Raw genomic sequence first — 21,971 nt, 5'->3', positions numbered from 1 at the left:
ATGCAAAAGAAAACACACGTTCACAAATAGAAATTTAGTTTCACCCGGGATTGGTGCTGACAGCAGCCACGGAAAGGGCTTGGCTGATAAAATCGAAAATCGTTTTTTTAGGATCACAAACACAGGCACATAATGGGTAGGATTCTGAAGGAAAGGGATTACTCTTAATGAGATTACAGTGTGGATTTTTCTATGGGAACAATGCAAATCGGAATGTATAGACAAGCACAATGCACATGCAAATTCGTTTTTTGTTACACTAGACTATTTCTGTTGAGACTATATTTTAATACTATAATTATTAAAAACACTCGACAAAATTGTTACTTTCGAAGGGCAACAATAATGAACGTGAATTTTCAATGGGGAATTAATTGATTTACTTCAAATAATACTAGGGACTTATACAGATAACGGAAAGAAATAGAAAATGAATGTGCTAACAGGCATAGACTAACACAGATTCTTCTATGAAAAAGGTGAACAGATGATACTGGCAATTTGGGATTTGACCAGGGTTTCAATGGGATTTGAATAGGATGCAAGGGTCAAAAGAGCGGGATATGCAGTTTGGGGGACTGGGGATGTGATACTTACAATGTAAGCATGAGTTTGGGAATCTGGACAGCCAGCAATGTCTCTGGACAGCAGGGTCAAGGGATCTAGTCATTGGGACAGTGGGCCAAGAGATCTGGTCACTGGGACAGCTGGGCTCTCCTGGATGTGATGGTGGGCAGCTAGGCAAGGTCTGATCACTGTGCTCTCCTGGATGGGATCAGCTGCCTTTCCTCCTTTCTCCCTGGATTATTATGTATGCCTGGATCTGGATGGATGGTTCTGCCTGTATGCCTGTATGTATGGATGATCAATTTTAATGGATCGTCAATGGAGTATCCCTTGTGTTCCCGGTCTCCCCCTTATATAGCCAGAATGACATAATCGGTTTACAGTCTGGGGGAAGTACCCTGGATCTACCCCTCTGCTGGAATAGGGCATTCTCCCAGTGTCCCCCATGATTGGTTCAAGGGAAATGACATCATTTATGTGTGTAGTTTTATGACTTTGCTTTGTTTCCCAAAGCTACTTTTTACCTAAAATGAGTTATAGGCCCTCATTACGAGTTCGGCGGTAACCATGCCGGGGTCCGGGTCCTCGGAATGAGGACTTACCGGGCCATTCCGAGGTCAGACGTCCCGGTAATGCCTCCCTCCGAGGACCCGGACCGGTTCTTCCCCATCCCAATTTCAGCCCCAATAGGGCAGAATGGGAATGGGAGAGGGAGCAAACAACGGGCCATTACGAGTTGGCCCATTGTTTGCTCCCTCTTCCCCTCGCGGGACCCGCTCTGCACGTCTGGTGGCACCTCTGGGTCAAACACAGGCCCAGTCACTTCCTTTGTATTTTCTGGTAGTCCTGCTGGTCAGTCTAGCCGAACTAGTAATTATCACACTGTCAGCCCCAACACATGTGCTTGCAGAATTAGTTCACTTGTAGGTGCGAAAGTGAGAGGCAAGACTTCATGCCAAACTGGTTTCACTAGAATTCCTGGGGTTCAGCCAGGCTGATTGAAATCTTGTGGGGGGGAAGCGTATAACATACATGGCTTTGCAGACTACCACCCACATATAAAACATTATTCCTGTATGAGCTGTCATTTGTCATTTCACTTTTAAACAACCTTTTCCTGATTTTCAGGAGAGCAAATTCACACGTGTATTCATTTCCTTTCATTTTGAGTTTACCAATGCGGTTTCTGCAGACCATAGTTTCACTCCACTTAATCTTCTGGGGGTTTTACATATACAGTTGATTCATGGGCTGAAAAGGTTGCTGCCCAGGCTGTCTTTGAAATGGACATGAGAAAAAGAAACAGTGTGTCATTTCTTTCGTTCACTGCAGTTTGTGTGCGGTTCGTAGCAAAAGAAAACAAAAGCCGTGTTAAGTGGAAAACATTATTCTTTGCCTTTCAAGTGATTTCCCAGTACATCAGCTGTTCTGGAAATGTATTGCCTCATTTCTAGGTAATCAGCATAAAGAAAGCATGCCTGGGTGTGTTTCCATGAAGAGCACAACTTTGTGATGTTTTAAAATGAAATCAAGAACACATGCAAAGCCGTCTTGATGTAATGAGTGCAGCTTTAGTAATCAGAAAACAGAACAGCAAATGTGGTGCCATTCTGCATGTAGGCCATTTCCAGATGATTTAAATTGAGGTAAAACAATGCAGAGCACTTCTTTTGGTGGCATTCTTGTGTTCAGTACTCGCCACACATATGCGCCATGGAAAGAAAAGCGCAGCCATTTTTCCACAGTATTTCCATGCAGTTTTTTGTTTGAAGGGGATTTCTGCAATGGGCCTTAAATGTACCCCACAATGTATCCTTGATTCACACACACACATAGCTACATAGATAAGGGGGCAAGCCAAGGAGATGGCAGTCAAATAGAAAGAGGGGGATAGAGAGAGCTGAAGAGAGCGAGATGAAGAGAGGAAGAGAGAGAGAGAGAGAAAGCGAGAGAGAGAGCGAGGCCAAGATACAAGATGAGCTGGGAAGATAGCTCATGGGTAACAAGGTTGTCTTAAAAGCAAGATAATGCAGAGCAACACAGGGTTGACTCCGGTCTCACGCTTAGTGACTGGTCTCCAGTATTAAGAGTGTTATAAAAGATTACTTACATTAATTAATGAAGGTAAGGTGGGAGGTAAAAGAACAGGAGGTGATAAGTGACCACAGTAGAAGGGCATTGCATCTTTGGCTAATGAGGTGGAGGTGGGTGCCAAAGGAGTGGTTGGTAGAAGTTGGCTGAACCTAGATAAGCGGGCATTTGGTGGATATTAAAATGTGGCGGTTTAGTGTAAACGTGTCCATGCCTGTGAAAGGTCAGTATAACTTGGCTTGCCTCGAATGAGGTGCGTCTTGCTCAGCTTTCAATCTTTCGAAGGACAACAAATTCTGTATAACTGAGATGGTTATTATGTTATGGAGAGAATTAATTTAATGGGCTAATATGCCTGAGAGTCGGGTAGGCCTGCGGTAGAAAGACTTTTAAGCTAAAACTCCAAACATACATGTGAACATGAAGAGGAACCAACAAATCCATACATGAGCATCTCATCACTGCCAAAGAGAGATGTCATGCATGGACATTCTTTCTGGGATAGGAAGAGGCACCAGCTGGAACCCCTGGCTTCCCCTCTGGTACTTCTGGCACCTCACTTGCTACACTTGGGTCAGAGGTTACCGAGGCAGTGCCAGAAATAGAAAGAAAACAGGACTTGCTTCACAGCATTCACCACACATCACTGATATGTTATTCACTCAACTATTCATGTCATGTTGTGTGGAAGGGTTCTAAATCCGCAATTAGATGCATTAGATGTGTTGCTGACATATTGCACCATACAATGGATAGCATTCATTACCCCCATAGTTAATGAAAGTGCTGAAATGCAGTTCGGATTCCAGTGTGTCTTGTAAATACACCACATTCCCTAACTTTCTAATTGGGAAATGCTTATTTTTTTCTTATGTTTTGAGCTATTTGCCTCAATGGTGTATATTTTCAAATGTTTCCATCTTATACATTTCACCTGGACCTATAAGGATGTGCCTTACACAAGAGGTGTATACCAGTAATATGAGGCATTTACTGGAGTTATTAGATGGCATTACTGGGGTAGCTGATGAGGTAAAGCTGGGCGTGTGATGGCAGCTGTAGGAAATGTAAAACTATGGGCCTCATTACACGGAAGGCGGTAATGGTTAACGGCCACCGTTAATGGTAACGGTGGCCGTTTACCATTACCGCCTTACTACGAGGTCCCTTAGCGGGTTGGTGTTTTAACGCCTGCTTTTTGCAGGCGTTAAAAACCAACCCGCTAAGGGACCTCGGAGCTAATTACGGCACCGCAAAATTGCGGTGCCGTAATTAGCGCCTTCCCCATTCCCATAGAGCCCTATGGGGCAGAAATGGGAATGGGGAAGGGCAATGGCGGAAGGGGGATTTACCGCCCCACCAACCTTGGAATGGGGCGGTAAATCCCCTTTCCGCCAAGGCGGTGCCGGTAATTTACCGGCATGGTCCAGGGTGCTAATAGCACCCTGGACCACCGCCTTCCGTGTAATGAGGCCCTATACCTTGCATGATCATACCTGGGATGTCAGGTTATAAGTGGCATAACATGGCAGGATTGGCCCTATGAGGCTGTACTGGCATATGAAGGAAGAGGGTTACCATGGTTTATGGAATGTGGGGTGTGTCCGTAGCATATCATGATTGCGCCCACAGCATATCGATACAGCACACTAATGATATGATGGTGGTTACCGAAAATAGCTTTGTATATGCTAGTTGTATAATATTAACACTCTTTAGCTCTTTAAACATCTGTGAATCCACTTTATGTGATATCGTGAGTGACCGAGGCCACGTGATATAACTTCTGGTAATTTCATCAGGACAAAGGTCAACCAATGTCACTTCCTGTGAGCACCTTGGGCTTGTGAAATCATGGTCACTATCCCTAGCAGTTTGGTGAATTAAAGTTCCTGATGTTGTGCTAATTTATTGGGTTCAGTATGGGTGGCTTCTGACATTTCAGTAGCCGCCTGTTGAGTCGGGCTCTGCAAGAGATGGGTTGGGTTGGAGCTATTTGGGGTTTAGATTTAGTAGGGGGAGATGGAGGAGGACAGCAAGACAAGTGTTTCTGCAGTGTTGATGGATGTGGACAGGAAGAAACCAGCTTTTGTGTGGAGTTAAGCTTCTCAGGAAATAATCATTGGTTTGGATGGAATTCCATTGGAATTATTGCCAAACTCATTTACTGTTACTGCCACTCAGTCCCAAAGATTTACCATGGGATAACTAGTATAGTAAAGTAGTGTTAAACCCTATTTCTTGGGTCCATAGGACCAATTGGGATTTCATCGGATTTACTGCGTGTGGTAATTCCGGCGCTGATGATTTTTAATGTAAGTGGAGGATTTCCCCCACTTCACCTCAATTTTCTGAATTTTCTAGTGTGGGAACTTGGTGGTAAAGTGGCGGTGACTCCATTACCACCACTCTAAAGCAATTGTTTCCCTCACCGCCAAATTGGTGATGAGGCCATAGGAGTTTTTTGGAGGCCCTGTGTGGTAAGAGTTGTGCTGGCCTTACCTTGGAATGGGGTTGTTTAATATTGTATTTAGTGTTAGTTTTGGTTGTGATCCAGTCCAGTTTCTGCATGCATCTCATGTGCTTTGTGGTTGTCGTCCAAGGTAATTAGCCTGGAGAGTTTTCATTTTATGGTAATGTGCAAGGATATGGTGTTGGTCAGCACAGGAGGGCGGAATGTGATTTGCTAGTTAGTTTTGCCTTTAAGCAAAGCAATACCATATGCTACTTCCATTGAAGCCTTCCATATATCTAACTTTTTGAAACATTTGTATTAACAATAAAATGATGCAGGTAAACCGTCTCAGGAGGGGTGGTATGTTAAAAACATCTCACTTCATAAAGCTCCATGTCAAAATCACAGTGTTCACATGCACCCCACTGAGCCAGTCTTCTCAAAGAGCTGCAGCACCTGCTCTCCAGTATCAAAGAGCAGGTTCATAAGTCATATTTGCCCTTTGACAGCTGCTGGAGCACAAGGCTCCTGCAGGCAGAGGCTGCATTATCTTCAGCACCTCTGATTGAAAATAGAATACTCATGGATCTATCAATCTGGTAAACAATAAGAGTCAGCCATGCAGATTTCAGTATGATGACCGATAGGAACATAATAATTAAAGCCACATCATCGTGGGATCATACCAGTGTGAACCCTGTGAGGTCAGCTCAGCTATGAGAGGCTATGTGGATTCCAGGCAGCATGACTGCATTCCAGTGAATGAAAGAAAAGGAAGGATGCCTGCCTCTTTTGACTCCCTGCGAGGATGGGTAATCCCTCCTCGTTATGGCCGGGTGCTCCCACCAGGATATCTTTTGAGAGCCTGGATTCAAAGAGGAGCTTTCATAGCAAAGGCCACCCTCACACTAGGGGGATGCGCACCAGAGAGTCTTTTAAGCTGCAGACGTGAGAGTGGGGTGGAGCAAGGGCAGTCAGTGATCACAAGGTGACTTGAGGAAGGGTCTCTTCCTCCATTTTGCTATTTTGTGGACTTATCTTTCCTTCATGCCCCCTCCACTTCCTGCAGAACAAGGATCTATGGGTATGGCAAGGCACTATGGTGAGGGGGAATAGCTCCGGGCCAACGCATTTGTCTTGGAAGCAAGAAAATGCAGCGCAACACAGGTTTGACTACCGATCCCGCACTGAGAAACCAATCTCTGGTATTAAGCGTGTTATAAAAGAACAATTATAACTATGACACCAGGAGGCAAATGTCACTTGTCTCAGGAACTGGCATTGGACCACTTAAAGTAGGCTTGCTTTGCTCCAGTCCCTTGCAAGCTTTTAGACCTTCAATGACATCAGGAAGAAGAATTCATCTGGACCCTGTTGGGAGAGCAGTCCTTGTCAAGGCCCTCTGCTTGAGGTGAAGACAGGTTTTCCAAGAAAGAGGCATGTTTTGATCCCTAACCGTACACAGGGCACATTGGGGGTGACTTTGCTGAGGAGCCAGGCATTCCACTCTTCTAGCAAAACTCCCTAAATTGAGAGAGCAGAGACGGAAAAGGACTTATCTTGTCCTGGAGCGTGCCTGGCATCAACCTCACAGCATCCAAAGAATCCACAGCAGCCAGGCATTTTGTTTTCATCACTCCTTAAACTACTTTGATCCAATTTCAAATCGTGAAGGCTCAATGCCTTCGAACCACCAGCACATGTGATGCTGCCTTCGGCACTCACCTTTGAACTTTGAACCATTGATTGCTTCTTTCTAACCAGTTTGATGCTGCATCACCCCAGCATAGCTGGTCGCCTGTCTGGCTTGAGCACCAGCCCATTGCTTGACATCACAGTCAAACACCACAAAGCACCACTTCGAGAATGACATGATGCTGACTCACTGGGCCTCATTACGACCCTGGCGGAAATCGCGGTGCTAAATGCACCGCGGAGCACGGCGGAAAGCTGCCGATAGCGCCATGGGGGTTGGCGGATTTTCCGCCCCATGCCGACCTTGGCGGGGCGGTAAATCCCCATTTCCCATTTTACCCTTCCCCATTCCCATTTTTGCCCCATAGGGTATAATGGGAGTGGGGAAGGCGTTAATTGCGCCACCGTAAAATACGGTGGCGTAATTAACATCAAGGTCCCGTAGCGCCATGGATTTCTCCGCCCGGAAAAACCAGGCGGAAAACGTTCCATGGCGCTACGGGAACTCGTAGTAGGGCGGACGGGTCCGCCGCGAATAACGCTGGCGTAAACCCACTCCGCCAGGGTCGTAATGAGGCCCACTGTCTGAAATCAGCACGATTCGCCGCCTTCTAATCCAGTTCGATGCGCACACATTACCGCTTGGAGCTTGGTTGAACCCCATCAGACTGCATAAGAACTGTAATCAGGCACTATTGAGAGAACCTGTGCCCTTGGACCCTATGGGGGCATTAGTGACCGATTAAAGCCCTTATTACATCTTTTCCCTGAAGAACATATCCTTTAAGTGACAGTGCTGCAATTCTTGCATTTTTCCTCCCTACTAAAGTATCCAGAGTGCTTGCTTGTTCAGTATTCTCTTACAGGGGTGGGATTTTGGACGTGTTATTAGTTTATAGTTGTATGATTAATTTGTCTAATTAAAGCATGTGTACATTTATCGGACATTCTTTTATTTTGGAATTTGTGTACTGTTACTGTCTCACATTCAAACGCCTTTTCGGAGATTAGCCTTCTCTCAGCCCACATTACCACAAAAGGTAAAGGGGGTATGTCTATGCAGCTTAATGTCAGGGGGCCCGTTTATCAGACCACCCTTTCTAAGATGGCTTTATCAGCATCACGTTAATTATGAATAAAAATTAAACAGCCAGAGATTCTACACCCTTGCCAGAAGACAATTCCTCACACCAGGTTTTCCCCAGGCATAATATGGCCTGTTATTACGTGATCTGCCTACTGTTGCATAATATACCCCGGCAATGTCTAAACATGCTTGCAGGGATATGACAGGGCATAACAGGTCATGGAAATGCACAACATGACCTCCTCACAATACTCTTCCCACTCACATCTGCAGACAGCTCCCATTTTCAACTTCTCACTCTATTAGTGTCAATCTTTCTTTTTCTGTCCCACTCTCTTGCTCTCACTCTCTTTCTGTTTTACACTCATAAATACATTATTCACTATATGTAACAAGGAACAGGGAATGGCACATAAGAAGTAAAGCGATGCCTGTTAACTCCTCTCCCTACCCAAGGTTGCATGGATAGGGGTTCTTTGGGGCATGGACCTTTTGGTTGAGAGAAATAGGGGCCCAGGAAATGACAGGATACCATTTATTCTTTCTTAGAATGCTGGGGGAAGGTAGCGACCTGTCTCAAAACTCACCCTACGTCATCCAGGTGCTGTGGACAGTGGGGCCTGCTGGCATTTTTGCTCATCAGGGCAATGCCCGTCAGACAAGGAATAGTGATTATCAGACATTGCTGATGCAAATGGGGTAGGGGGCCAGAATCCATGTCGGTTTATTCCATGAAAGTAGTCTAGAGGCTTCCAATCGGTCTCAAACCTCTCTTCCACAGTTACAGGCCAAAAAGGAAACCTTCTCACCTGATTCTGAGGCCACTAAACGAGGTTAAGTTTCCAAAAAATGCTGAATTAATGCAGGAGGTTGTTCATGGGAAAGTTGCTGCGTTTCCGAGCCAGAAATATTAAAGGTAGAGGGGGGATTATTCTAAGTGCCCCGAAAAGCAGGGTGGGGCATCACTGTCCATAGAGCAGAGCTGTGACAGCAGGAAAGTATAAAGAAAATGGCTGACAGTGAATGCAAGGGGTCGTCAAATAATTGTGTAACTGAAGTTTGCGAGCTTGTAGGAAAGACAGATCCCTGCGCTAGATCATTTCAGGGTTGCTTTGTGAAAGGCTCGCAGATTCCCATATGTTGAGGTAGTACGGGTAGTAGAAACCCTGAGTATATTGGCTCTGGATCCGTGAGAGGTAATCACGTATAATTTCTTTCAACTAATGAGAGATCAAGACACTCAATGTATATTCAGCCTTGATTTAATCAGAGCATAATGGACAGTTGTTCGCTGGGCTCGTGCGAAGGCCATATGAGGAGAGCCAGCACGTGTTTCGACCATAGGTCTTTATCAAGGCAGCTTATATAGATGGGTTTGTGCCCTTGGATAAGGGTGCTGGATAGCCACTATGAGCCTGGAGGGCAGCAGAGAAGCAGTTGCGCGGTCACGGTGATCGTTAGAAGAATGCCTGCCACTGGGAGAGCACGTGCATTGCCACAGCGCTTCAGTCTTATATTTGTATTTTCACCGGGTGCGGCAAGAGAATGAGCCATAATGGTAGAGGGGGATCCATTCACTGGGAGAGTGAAGAAATGGCTTTTCAGCACAGGCTGCCCACGAGGCATGTGACGGTTATCAATAGCTTTAGTTAACACCTCAGGCAGTGACGGGAAAAATGCTCTTTATTCTGGGTCCCGGAATGCTGCTTAATCCATAAAGGAGGTTCTTTGCAGGGAGGCTGATGGGAAGCAGAGAAGGACGTATGAAAGGGGCAGGGGATTCTTTAAAGAATCCTATGATCAAAGGGGCATAGTCCACTCAGCCTCGAGGTGTAGAACTGTGAAGGAAACACGTATTGGGAAAGCACTGGGCCTACCCCAAAGAAAATGCAAACTGTAGGGTGGGTCATCACGTGACTATTAATTATGTGAGCTGTTAGCCTCTGCTGGCTGATTAAATACTTCTAAGCTTTTCAAATCCGCAATTGAAGCACCACCATATATGCTGAACCAAAGAAATAGCCGAGCCGCTGGTCTGGCATCTCCTTGTGTCTCACCTCAAGTATCCCTGTGACAATAATACCAGAATAAAGCTGTAATAGGGAAACAGAGACACCAATATTATCCAGATCTAATTGATTATCGCGACGGCCGAAAATGCAGACTTTTTTTAACCCCTTTATACCACATATATATGCGGGGGGAGACACGCCGCAGCCGCCCCACATTAATATTATATTCTATACCCCCCCACATATTAATGTGGTGTAAGGGGGGGTCCAAAAAAAACCTCGCAATTTTTGGCCATCGTAATTGTGAAGGCGACATTTTGGTATGATTCCTCTGATCCCACTAAGAGTTTTGCGGTGCTGGCAGAACATCTGGTATGGTAGAATACCAGCTGTGTTTCCAATGTATTTGGGAATATTGGATGTTTCACCACTCTGCCAAATCACGAGTTTCTTTACAGAAACTTTCACCCATCTGGTCTTGTGTGGAGGAAAGGTCCTCCACACAAATGCATTACTGCATAAATATCACCACATGTGGATAACCTGTATGACCCCAAAAGAGTACTGTGGACTCCGAAATGCAGAATGGTAGAAGTGGATATGTGACTCCAACTCACTCATCCCCTTCCTGTTACTGCATTTGTACTACATGCAGCACCTTTAAATGAGTTTGGCGGTACTACCAGAGTCCCTAAGTATTCAGGGGATGCTTTGAGGAGTGTGAATAATGCAGAAGTCATAACTACAATAGTGTAACCCCTAATGGTGCTTCCATACTGTTGCAAGCTGTAGAGTCCCTGTGGACCACCTTATCTCCCAAGGGCTCTCACGCTTCGCTTTCGGAGGCTGGAGACGGGGTACAACACGTCTTTATTCACCATCATACAACTGTAACTAAATACCCAACTTTCCCGCTCTATGCTCCTCCCCTTCCCACTGCCCCGTGTCCTTCTCCACGTGACATGAGCAGATAACGACACCACAGAAGCCAAAGCAAATGAACCCCTTAACTGCTGAGCTGTCATCAAGTTATGCAAAACGGACGAGCATACTCATGAGCTTGAGTACCACGCTGTCAGCTCGTGCATGTCATGTTGCGCTCACACTGGATGGCTGCATGGACACAGCAGCCCTGTGTGCGGTGTGGTGGTAAGAAGATACATTGATAAATGCTCAAACGCTAACGTGTACCAGCAGCAATGCCGGGGTGGACACCATGCGAAGAATACTAAAAAAGGGTGCGCGCTGCATGCAGGCAGCCGCTGATCACGCGGCTGCCAAGTAGCGCCTTTGATCTGTAATATAGATTGACAGAATGCACTAAGCGCCAGTTACACGGGTAGTGTTAATAGCCCTATTGCCACGCGTGATTATTTGAATGCTAGCTGCTGATTGCTGACAGCTATTTCTTCCGCCCTGCATTTCTCAGAGATAGCGCAGAGCGCCAGCCCGTGTCTCGCTTAAGCTTTTTTTTTCCATTTGCCTTTGCTCATTTTCCTGCAAGCTGTTCTCTTATGTCTGTGATTACCGGTGTGTGCAACGCGCAGATTTAAGACCCTTTCAGAGCTGTGCTTAGCCGTCCAATGCGCATAGCAGATCATCGCTGGTTGCCGGGTTATGCAACATGGAGAGGCACAGCACAGCATTTCTCTGGCCCGGGGTGCATAGTGATGAAGGGGTCGTGCAGTGAAAGGGACCTGACGCTCTTCTTATTAAAGCCTGCATCCGAAGCAAGCACCAGCAATAAGGATTCCACGATGGACCTTGTTAATATTCCTATTTGGGAATCGTGCAGGGTTCGACCTGGGCGAATGCCTTTCAGACGTCCCTTACTCAAGAAGAAAGCTGGGCTCAAAGCAAGCCTTGCTTCTCGCTCACACTCTGCCTCAGTGAGCCTGCGATCCCTGCCCTGACCACAAAGGCGTGCAGTGCTTTACTTAAATAGAACTGAGGTACGCATGAAAGACTTGTTTGCAAACCACATGCTATTCGGTCTGCTGGCTCCTGATCTGCCTGCCTCTCCACTTTCCGCCATGTGCTGCCTCTTGTGTTCAGCCACCGCCCCCTTTCGGCCCTCATTTTGCATGTGCTCTCCCCGGGGTTTCAGGACCTCTAGCATCATACTCTACTCGGATCCAGCTCTATTAAATGAATAAATGAATATGCCCCACCTGTCTTCTGGCTCCCTGTGATTCCTTCCAGTGCACTGACCCCCGATCACCATGCTACTCCGCCCACATGTGCAAACACACTGTTCCTCCCATCCACTCGTCATGTTCTCAGGACAGGCCCCCTACTTCCATGCGTTCACCCCTCAGACTCTCCCGACCCTCGCTGCAGCCAGGTGCTCTTAACCTCTTGTGTTTAAATTCACGACCAGTTTATCAAACAGTGATCTCCCACACAGGTGGGTCTTCTCATTCTACCTACCATCCAGTGATCTCCCAGAGAGGCAGGGATCTTAATCTACCTACCATCCAGTGATCTCCCACTCAGGTGCGTCCTCTCAATGTACCTACCATCCAGTGATCTCCCACACAGGTGGGTCTTCTCATTCTACCTACCATCCAGTGATCTCCCTCACAGGCAGGGATCTCATTCTACCTACCATACAGTGATCTCCCAGAGCGGCAGGGATCTTAATCTACCTACCATCCAGTGATCTCCCACTCAGGTGCGTCCTCTCAATGTACCTACCATCCAGTGATCTCCCACACAGGTGGGTCTTCTCATTCTACCTACCATCCAGTGATCTCCCTCACAGGCAGGGATCTCATTCTACCTACCATACAGTGATCTCCCAGAGAGGCAGGGATCTTAATCTACCTACCATCCAGTGATCTCCCACTCAGGTGCGTCCTCTCAATGTACCTACCATCCAGTGATCTCCCACACAGGTGGGTCTTCTCATTCTACCTACCATCCAGTGATCTCCCTCACAGGCAGGGATCTCATTCTACCTACCATACAGTGATCTCCCAGAGAGGCAGGGATCTTAATCTACCTACCATCCAGTGATCTCCCACTCAGGTGCGTCCTCTCAATGTACCTACCATCCAGTGATCTCCCACACAGGTGGGTCTTCTCATTCTACCTACCATCCAGTGATCTCCCTCACAGGCAGGGATCTCATTCTACCTACCATACAGTGATCTCCCAGAGAGGCAGGGATCTTAATCTACCTACCATCCAGTGATCTCCCACTCAGGTGCGTCCTCTCAATGTAGCTACCATCCAGTGATCTCCCACACAGGTGGGTCTTCTCATTCTACCTACCATCCAGTGATCTCCCTCACAGGCAGGGATCTCATTCTACCTACCATACAGTGATCTCCCAGAGAGGCAGGGATCTTAATCTACCTACCATCCAGTGATCTCCCACTCAGGTGCGTCCTCTCAATGTACCTACCATCCAGTGATCTCCCACACAGCTGGGTCTTCTCATTCTACCTACCATCCAGTGATCTCCGTCACAGGCAGGGATCTCATTCTACCTACCATATAGTGATCTCCCAGAGAGGCAGGGATCTTAATCTACCTACCATCCAGTGATCTCCCACACAGGCAAGGATCTCATTCTACCTACCATACAGTGATCTCCCAGAGAGGCAGGGATCTTTACCTACCATACGGCAATCTCCCACTCAGGTGCGTTCTCTCAATGTACCTACCATCTAGTGATCTCCCACACAGGTGGGTCCTCTCAATCTACCTACCATCCAGTGATCTCCCACACAGGCAGGGATCTCATTCTACCTACCATACAGTGATCTCTCACCCAGACAGGAATCTCTCAATCTACCTACCATCAAGTGATCTCTCACAGAGGCATGGATCTTAATCTACCTACCATACAGTGATCTCCCACACAGGTGGGTCCTCTCAATCTACCTACCATCCAGTAATCTCCCGCACAGGCACGGATCTTAATCTACCTACCATACAGTGATCTCTCACCCAGACAGGGATCTCTCAATCTACCTACCAACAAGGGATCTCTCACAGAGGCATGGATCTTAATCTACCTATCATACAGTGATCTCCCACACAGGTTGGTCCTCTCAATCTACCTACCATCCAGTTATCTCCCGCACCGGCACGGATCTTAATCTACCTACCATACAGTGATCTCCCATACAGAGAGGGATCTCTCAAGCTACCTACCATCAAGTGATCTTGCACACATGTGGGTCTTCTCATTGTACCTACCATTCAGTGATCTCCCACAGAGGCAGGGGTCTTAATCTATCTACCATCCAGTGATCTCCCACACAGGTGCTTCCTCTCAATTTACCTGCCACCCAGTGATCTCCCACACAGGCAGGGACCCTAATCTACTTACCATCCAAGGCTTTCGCACAGGCAGTGCTTCAATATACCTCACATCCCTTGTTCTCCTGCACAGGCAGGGCTCCCAATCTACCTAGCATCGAGTGTTCATCCACACAGGCAGGATTCACAATATAGCTATCACCCAGTGATCTCCCACACAGGCGTGGCTCTTAATCTACCCACTATCCAGGATAATTGCGCACAGAGAGGGCTTCCAGTATACCTAGCATCCAATGGTCTCCCGCACCAGCAGGGCTCTCAATCTATCTAACATCAAGTATTCTCCCACGCAGGCAGGATTCACAATATGCTTATCATCCAGTGATCTCCCACACAGGCAGGGTTCTTAATCTACCTACCATCCAGGCAGGGACATCATTTCATCAAAATGCAAGTGTTAGCAGAAGTGACATCACATGACCCTTGACCTCTGATGACATCACAGGAAGTGGTGTTTTTTGACCTCACCCCAAAGTGACATCACAAAAAGCGATGGAACATGACTTTTCACCCCTTGACCAAACAGGAAGTGGAATCACATAGCATTGTTTCTAAGTACACTATGAAAAATATGGTTACGATATCACTCTAAAGTGATATCATTTATACAAGAATGGATCACCATATGTATCATTAATATCAGTGTGTACAGACTCATATTACCAAATTACTGTGAATGCAAGCAGACGTCCAAAGACTAAACGATAATGATGTGCGATAACGATGTGTTATTGTATAGCACTTACGTTTAAGCACTTCATATAGAACAAATATACATAAAATATTACTCGACCTGTGTTGGTACTCTTTTATCAACCTCAGCAGGATGAAGGCTGAGTTGACCTTGCCGGGAGTAGACCCTGCAGATCACACAGACATTGCAGTAGGGAGCACACAACCCACCGAGCTATCTTAAGGGCTTTAGCCATCAGAAAACCAGTCAATCTAAAGACAGAGAGCCACATGCTGCTGCCACAAGCCAGGAGCCTCAATTAAAAATAAATAAAACGTTTTTTCATTTTGTTAGGGGTATCAAGGGAGACCACATGGGTAGCAAGGGAGACCTGGTGACCGCACAATGACGTCCCTGCATCCAGGGTAATTGCACACAGACAGGGCTTTAGATATACCTAGCATCCAATGCTCTCCCACACCAGCAGGGTTCTCAATCCACCTACGATCCAGTTCTCCTCCCACGCAGGCAGGGTGCTCAATCGACCTACGATCCAGTTCTCCTCACACACAGCCAGGGTGCTCAATCTACCTACGATGCAGGTCTCTCCCACACATGCAAGACGTTACATCTACCTAGCATAGAGTGGTTTTCCACACATGCAGGGTTTACAATCTACCTACCATCCAATGATCTCCCACACAGGTGGGGCTCTTAATCTCCCTGCCATCCAGGGTGATCATACACAGGCAGGATTTTCAACATACCTGGCATCCAATGCTCTCCCACTCAGGTATGACTTTCAATCCACCATGCCCGACCCATCTCTGAACCCTCTGCAATGGATTCTCATGCGGCTGCTTTCAATTCTCTCTGTGAATCAATAATTTGCATTAGTTCCATTTGCACTATTGGGTTGATCCTTCTCAGTATACTCTTGCCAGCAGTGCTTGAAGGCTATGCTTTGTGTGTATTTTAGGTATGAAGTGCAAAATATGTCAACACAGAAATCTGTAAGATGTTAGAAAATTTGAATTTACAGAACTTAAAAAGCAAAGGAAATTGCAAATGATAAAGCTATATATTAAAAGAAAAATGCAGTAACTAGTTTCATTTTGAAACTATGAACACTGCAATGTCTCTAAGGATATCTTCTCTGTGTAAGGTCACTACATTTCCAACTGGTGACACTCTCTACGGGTGTTCTTGATAGAGAACTTCTTCGGTTTCCGTAAGTTGTGCTTTACATAGAAAGAAGGGAACTAGAATACAAAGCATCTGGAACATGGGGCAAAGCACATTAAATGTGGCACAATCGGCAATTCAGCAAAGGCAGATATTTAGGGATGACAAATATCCAGAGTTAACAGAGAAACAAGAGCAAATATCAATGTAACTATGCACAAGTTCAGGTATGTTAAGTCAAAACAAGATTTATTGCAGCTTAGCCATAAAATGATACATCAGATGTATACAAACCCAATAGTCAATACATTCAAATTCTCAATTCATCCCGCAGACTCATAAAAATATGCTATCAAATTTCCTCAAGTTCAAAAATGTTTAAAAATCAATGTAATATACAAAATTCATACTTATGCAAATCTAATTACATTGCTCAGTAAAATATGTTGCTTTCTAAATTGGCAATTCACTCACCTTGTAAAATATACTGACCTTTCTTCTAATAGCTCACTAAATGTATTATTCTTATTTTTAATAGTTTTGTTCATGTTTTCCAGGTGTAGTTAGCTCACCGAAACACTGTTGTTTGTTCATCAGACTGATGACATAGCTGTAATGCTGACTTATGTGTCCGTATGTTAGGCTTCCTAAAGAGATGTACCAACCGTTGTTTTCTTTTTACACTACATATAGGCCACACAGAAGATCTGAACATCTTTGATACCTTCCCTTTTGTCTTTGCTATACCAACAGTAAACCTGTTTGCTTTGACCCCAATTTGCCATACAAACTGCTAAAGATACAATTCTAAGTCTCAGTGTCAGATACAATATTTTAGCTATAAATGGTTCCAAATAATTCAAAAATGGTTCTAAATCCATATATTGATTTTTAGCCAGGTAAACATGCAATAAACCCTTTTTTCCCTTTTGAGAATTTATGTGCAAAAAACATTTCTCGTATGCATAGGCCAGAGATGTATTAGTGGGGATGTCTGCCATTTTACTGATAAACTAGGAATTCAATTAAATTCCTATCCAAGGCCTATTGTCCAATATATGTATAAGGTAGAAATTGAAAGGAAGCTAGAGACTGATGGATTCAGAGCTTTTCATTTTGAAATGGTGCATTGGTGTGTTTATATATGGTGTACTTTTTCTCCACCCATAAATAGAACATGTTGCACTTTACTGCAGTAGAACATAATGTACTTTACTGAATTCTACAAACAAAATATGGAGCTTGTGAAATACAGACCAATATTTTCTATGGACAACACATAACACAATTCCCTACAAATAATATGAAGAAAAATGCAAACACGCCAAAGCACTGATGTTTGCTTCTATATAAACTGGAAAACACTGCCATGTTTTTTCAAACATGTGAAATAATGTTGAATGTAAAACGAGCTTCTTTTCCAAAAGCAACGAGATTTAAACATAGTACTATATTTCAAGAATATATGACAAAGACATTGATGTGATTCAACTATAAGTAGACAAAAGCATATTTTAGATGTTTCAAATGTCCATAAATGCATGTTAGACTGTTACATCATATGCAGGGAATGCATTGCTGTTTATTCTATATAGCCAAATAGCAGTTAGATACAAGCTAAACTTCTGTTTAACATGCATGAGAACACATTAGCAATGGGGTGAGGCTCAGGAGAATATGAATTGACAATCTGGAAAGGCAGTTCCTCTTATCCAGCCCTCAAAAATCACATTGTTCCCAATACAAAGAATCGATCATGTGCTAAGGGCTAATAAAGTACCTTATATATGCACAATGAAATACATTCCATTACAGGCAAATGGTGGTCTACTAAACTGATAAGATCTGACTTGGTCACATGATGAACAGGCCAGCTTCCCAACCCTGAGGCTTCAAATGAATATGATTGAGCTTATTATTTCATCTCTGATAACATTAACATTTATCACCTGCCAATAACAATTATCACCTGTGAGCTAATGTAACTCACACAAAGGGACCTGTCAGCTACTCAAATGTATCAATAACTGAAATCAAGTATTCACTTGAGGTTTTCATAGCCTATGTTCAACAAGAATAAAGACTGGCCATTTAAATCACATTTGGTGCATTAAAAACGATTTTGGTTCTAGCTTTCAATCTTGAAGATTAGAACAGAAAAGACAAGTTTAATATAAATATAAAAAAATCAGCCAAATTTCATTGCATGAATGTTAGACGCATATCTCTGAACTCAGCTTGATCATGCACAACTAAAAATCACATTTTATTGATGGAAGCAATTCCTGTTTGGAATTATGGGAGAAATATGAATATGAGTACAAAAGTATACAGAATACACCCTCTCACATGTTCAGAATATTTTAACCTATTAAAAGAAGGGTTGTATTTTCTGGGAGTATTAACCCATTAAGTCAGCCATTGGGAAGATTTGACCAATCATAAATTGTGAGGTTAACATGACCTGGTGTGGGAAAATGAGAGTGTATTTAAGTTCAAACACACTGAAGTTGCATAGAGAATTAGGACTTTGAAGGCTGACGATTGGAAAACCTCTGTTTTTGTATTTGAGTATCTTTCAGATGCCAAATTCCATAGGAACCGGACAGGTAAACCTGCATCTAGGTGCAGATATCAAAATGAGAAAGCCTGACTATGCTAGGTCTGTGCTCAATAAATACAAGAAGAAGAAGAAAAAGAAGAAGAAGAAGAAGAAGAAGAAGAAGAAGAAGAAGAAGAAGAAGAAGAAGAAGAAGAAGAAGAAGAAGAAGAAGAAGAAGAAAGGCACAACCAATGCCTTGCACATATCTTTTATCCTGCTATTCTGCGTCCCAGCACTATGTTAACTCGCTGCATATCTTAGGCCAACAAAGTTCCCTTATAGCCGGGCCTAGGTTTGCCATATGGGTCCATTGAAAATAACTGCATTGACTCCCACTGATTCGTATGAACTCAATTGACCCCCAGTGTGGCAGCTGTCATAATGATTCTCTGTATAGTGCGCTGTCTGTAGTATCTCATCAAATGCATTACAATATTGCAAAACTCTAGGGCTTCCCATTAAGATCTTTAACTATTAAATGTTCTATTTTTAATTTATAATCTCTTAATTTACTATTTCCTATGCCGGAGTTAAGCCTACATGCTTTGTCTGCATTACCAAAGGTGCGCTGAAGGAGACTTGTTTTCTTGACTCTGTCTGCAAACTCATGTGTAGCGCGTTATGGGATTTGAGATGTAACGTGCTAAGTACTCTGCCACTAGTCCCAGTGCAGTTTCCGACTCCCCTAAAAAAAATGAACTAAAAGGATGGCATTGTCAAATATGCCACATACTGTTCCTGCCAAACCCCCACACTTTGATTGATGGATTGCTATGGGACTGCGTGACATGCCTGAAATTAAAGCCTGGAATTGTAATAGGGAAAGAACTGATAGGGGCAGCTTCAGCCAGTGAAAGTAGGAGCGAGATGGGAGATAACAGGATAGCTACAAAGAAAAAGACTGTACCTCAACAGATGCATTATATTTATACACAATTGACATATATATCCATCTCATCTCAATAGTCTGATTTACAGTTTCCCAAACCATTTAAGGGCAGCAATTGAATACGCTGACTGCAATGAAAAGACAGCACTTTCTTTTAACCCTTGCCATATCCCCTCCCATTTTTAATGCTTTTGTGCTTTGATTTAAAAAGAGGCAAGTCTAACATACACTGGCTTCAGTCGACAGGGGTTAAATATGCTGAAAGCACAACTAAAACATACTGCTCAATACAATGCAAAACATCACATAAAAGGCATTTTGTGAAAGTCGATGTTGGCAAATGTAGGCATTTTCAGTGAAATGTTTCAGGAATGAGAGACATTTTTTAAAATCACTCTTCCCAGCCTCTCTTTCTACCAGACCTGAGTTGCTCCATAATCACCTGCATGTTCAGAAGCTATCACTGTGCATGGCATTGTGTGGGTTAGACAGGTTTTGACCCAGCAGTCTCCCTGTAAAATGTAGAATTTTGGGGTCGTTAATTATGAAACATATACCATCATCTTCTCATAAAGTGTGCCACTTTACTGAATTGCCTTCAAAGCTGAAGAGAGAAGTGATGAGATTGCTCTTAGTTTGCAGAAGAAAAGCATACATATTTTTTTATAGCTACATGTTGCAACAGTCGATGCCTTGATACTATTGCTGGCGTACAGGTAAGATGGCTGCCTTTTAATGTTCGCTCCCTGATTGCTCATGCTATCATCACCGGCACCCTCAGCAAAGGATGGGTGAAGAAAAGGGCCTCACCTGTTTGTGCCTATTCAGGCCTGATAAGGCCATGGGCCTGGCCTGCTAAAACTGCATTTCACCTACAAACTAATCGCTACTACTTTTACTCACCAAAATACATCATCATGTGCCTCCTTCCTTCCCAGGCAATCCCCACTCTCACTAGGGTTCGAATGGCCAAGTGCCCTGTGTAGTCTGTGCGAGCTATCCTAGCAAGTTACCCTAGCGAACCTCATCAACACCCACAGACCACATGCCCATGCTGTCCCATGTTGATCAATGCTCACTCAGCAGTCGCTCATGCTGCAGAGATTACTGACCTCATCTTGTACAACAGCCTTGATGCCCTGTTCATCACTGAACCATGGTTAACCCCATTCTCCCCACATGTTTTCGAAATCCTCCTACCCCAAGGCTACTGCATCCAGCATCCCTACCAGCCAGGAAGGGCAGGAGGTGGAGTGGCAATCCTCCACAGGAGTGATTGGCCATACTTCATCATCCCATCTACAAGAATAAGCTCATTTGATTCACCAGTCGCTTCCCTCTATCGTACAAGGAATCCATCACCTTCCACGTCATCTACAGACCACCTCATATGAGTAACTCTCATTGCAGATATCTCCAACCTACTGTCATCTGTCAGATTAGCACATTCTAGTAATATCTTTCTTGGTGTTGTTAACGTCTCTGAGTCACAGGGTGACAAGCGCACTTGAAACACGATTTTCGCACTGACCACTTACATGGACCTTAAGCAAATTGTGCTCTCTCCCGTTCACAACAAAGGCAACACCATAGACTTAGTCTTCACATCATCCGCCTGCATCACCTGTGCAGACCCTATCCCACTTGAGAGGTCTGACCACACCGCCATTCCATTATCATTCCCCACTCAACTATGGCTCACAAAGGTCAGGCTAAACACCCACTCACTCAACGCCGTTCATTCAAAACCTTCCTGGTCAATGAGCTAGAAGCAAACCTTAAAGACTTCCCCACCAGAGGGAAAGCCTCTGGCCTCCTGAAATTATTCAGCAACTCTGCTATGAAATTGGTGGACACTCATGCCCTTTAAAATCCAGCCAGCCAAAGACCAAACAGTCCGCCCCATGGTACACCCCAGAGCTAGCCTCCAGCAAACGCTCAATTAGAGCCCTGGAGAAATGGTGGCACAAAACCATAATTCAGGAGACCTCACCAACCTCACATCTCTCCACGCAAACCATAGTAGTCTGATTACTGAGGCCAAAGCTGCTTACTACTCCACTGCCATTGTGGCAGCCTCCAACAGGAGTAGAAAAAGCAATTAGAGATAGGGAGTCCTCTTTTTTAGGGGGCTGTGTGGCTGAGGACCAGGTACAAGAATATATATAGAAAAATGCCACTGAAAACAGCTACCTGCCTACACACCTACTAGGTGTGTCTAGTTGCAACAAGTGCTATCAATGAAGTCAGTCGATAGATCAAGACAGGAAAAATAGAGATAAACATATTTTAATTTATAAATGTAAAAACACTCAAAAACTTTTCTATAAAAAAGACATTTCTATAAAAGAGACAACAACGCATTTTGTTCACACAAAACATC

The 21,971-nt window shown here is 44.4% G+C and overlaps 1 protein-coding gene across 3 annotated transcripts in view; it reads right to left on the bottom strand.

The window, feature by feature from the left end:
- The window catches only part of KCNJ6 (potassium inwardly rectifying channel subfamily J member 6), a 1,845,462-nt gene that overhangs the window by 425,313 nt on the left and 1,398,178 nt on the right, over positions 1 to 21,971 (bottom strand). The window contains exon 1 of one of the 3 annotated variants that reach the window (XM_069636079.1): positions 15,680 to 15,785. The exons of the other annotated variants lie outside the window; for them this stretch is intronic. Coding sequence (XP_069492180.1) covers positions 15,680 to 15,686 — 7 coding nt within the window. The 5' untranslated portion in view covers positions 15,687 to 15,785. Of the gene's footprint in view, positions 1 to 15,679; positions 15,786 to 21,971 lie in introns of those variants that run through there. 3 annotated transcript variants of the gene reach the window in all.

The sequence above is a fragment of the Ambystoma mexicanum genome, chromosome 7p (genome assembly GCF_040938575.1).
Source record: "Ambystoma mexicanum isolate Mex_15411 chromosome 7p, UKY_AmexF1_1, whole genome shotgun sequence".
Taxonomy (NCBI): Eukaryota; Metazoa; Chordata; class Amphibia; order Caudata; family Ambystomatidae; genus Ambystoma; species Ambystoma mexicanum.
The sequence above is the reverse complement of the archived record's forward strand: the minus strand, read 5'-3'. Positions and strand labels throughout refer to the sequence as shown.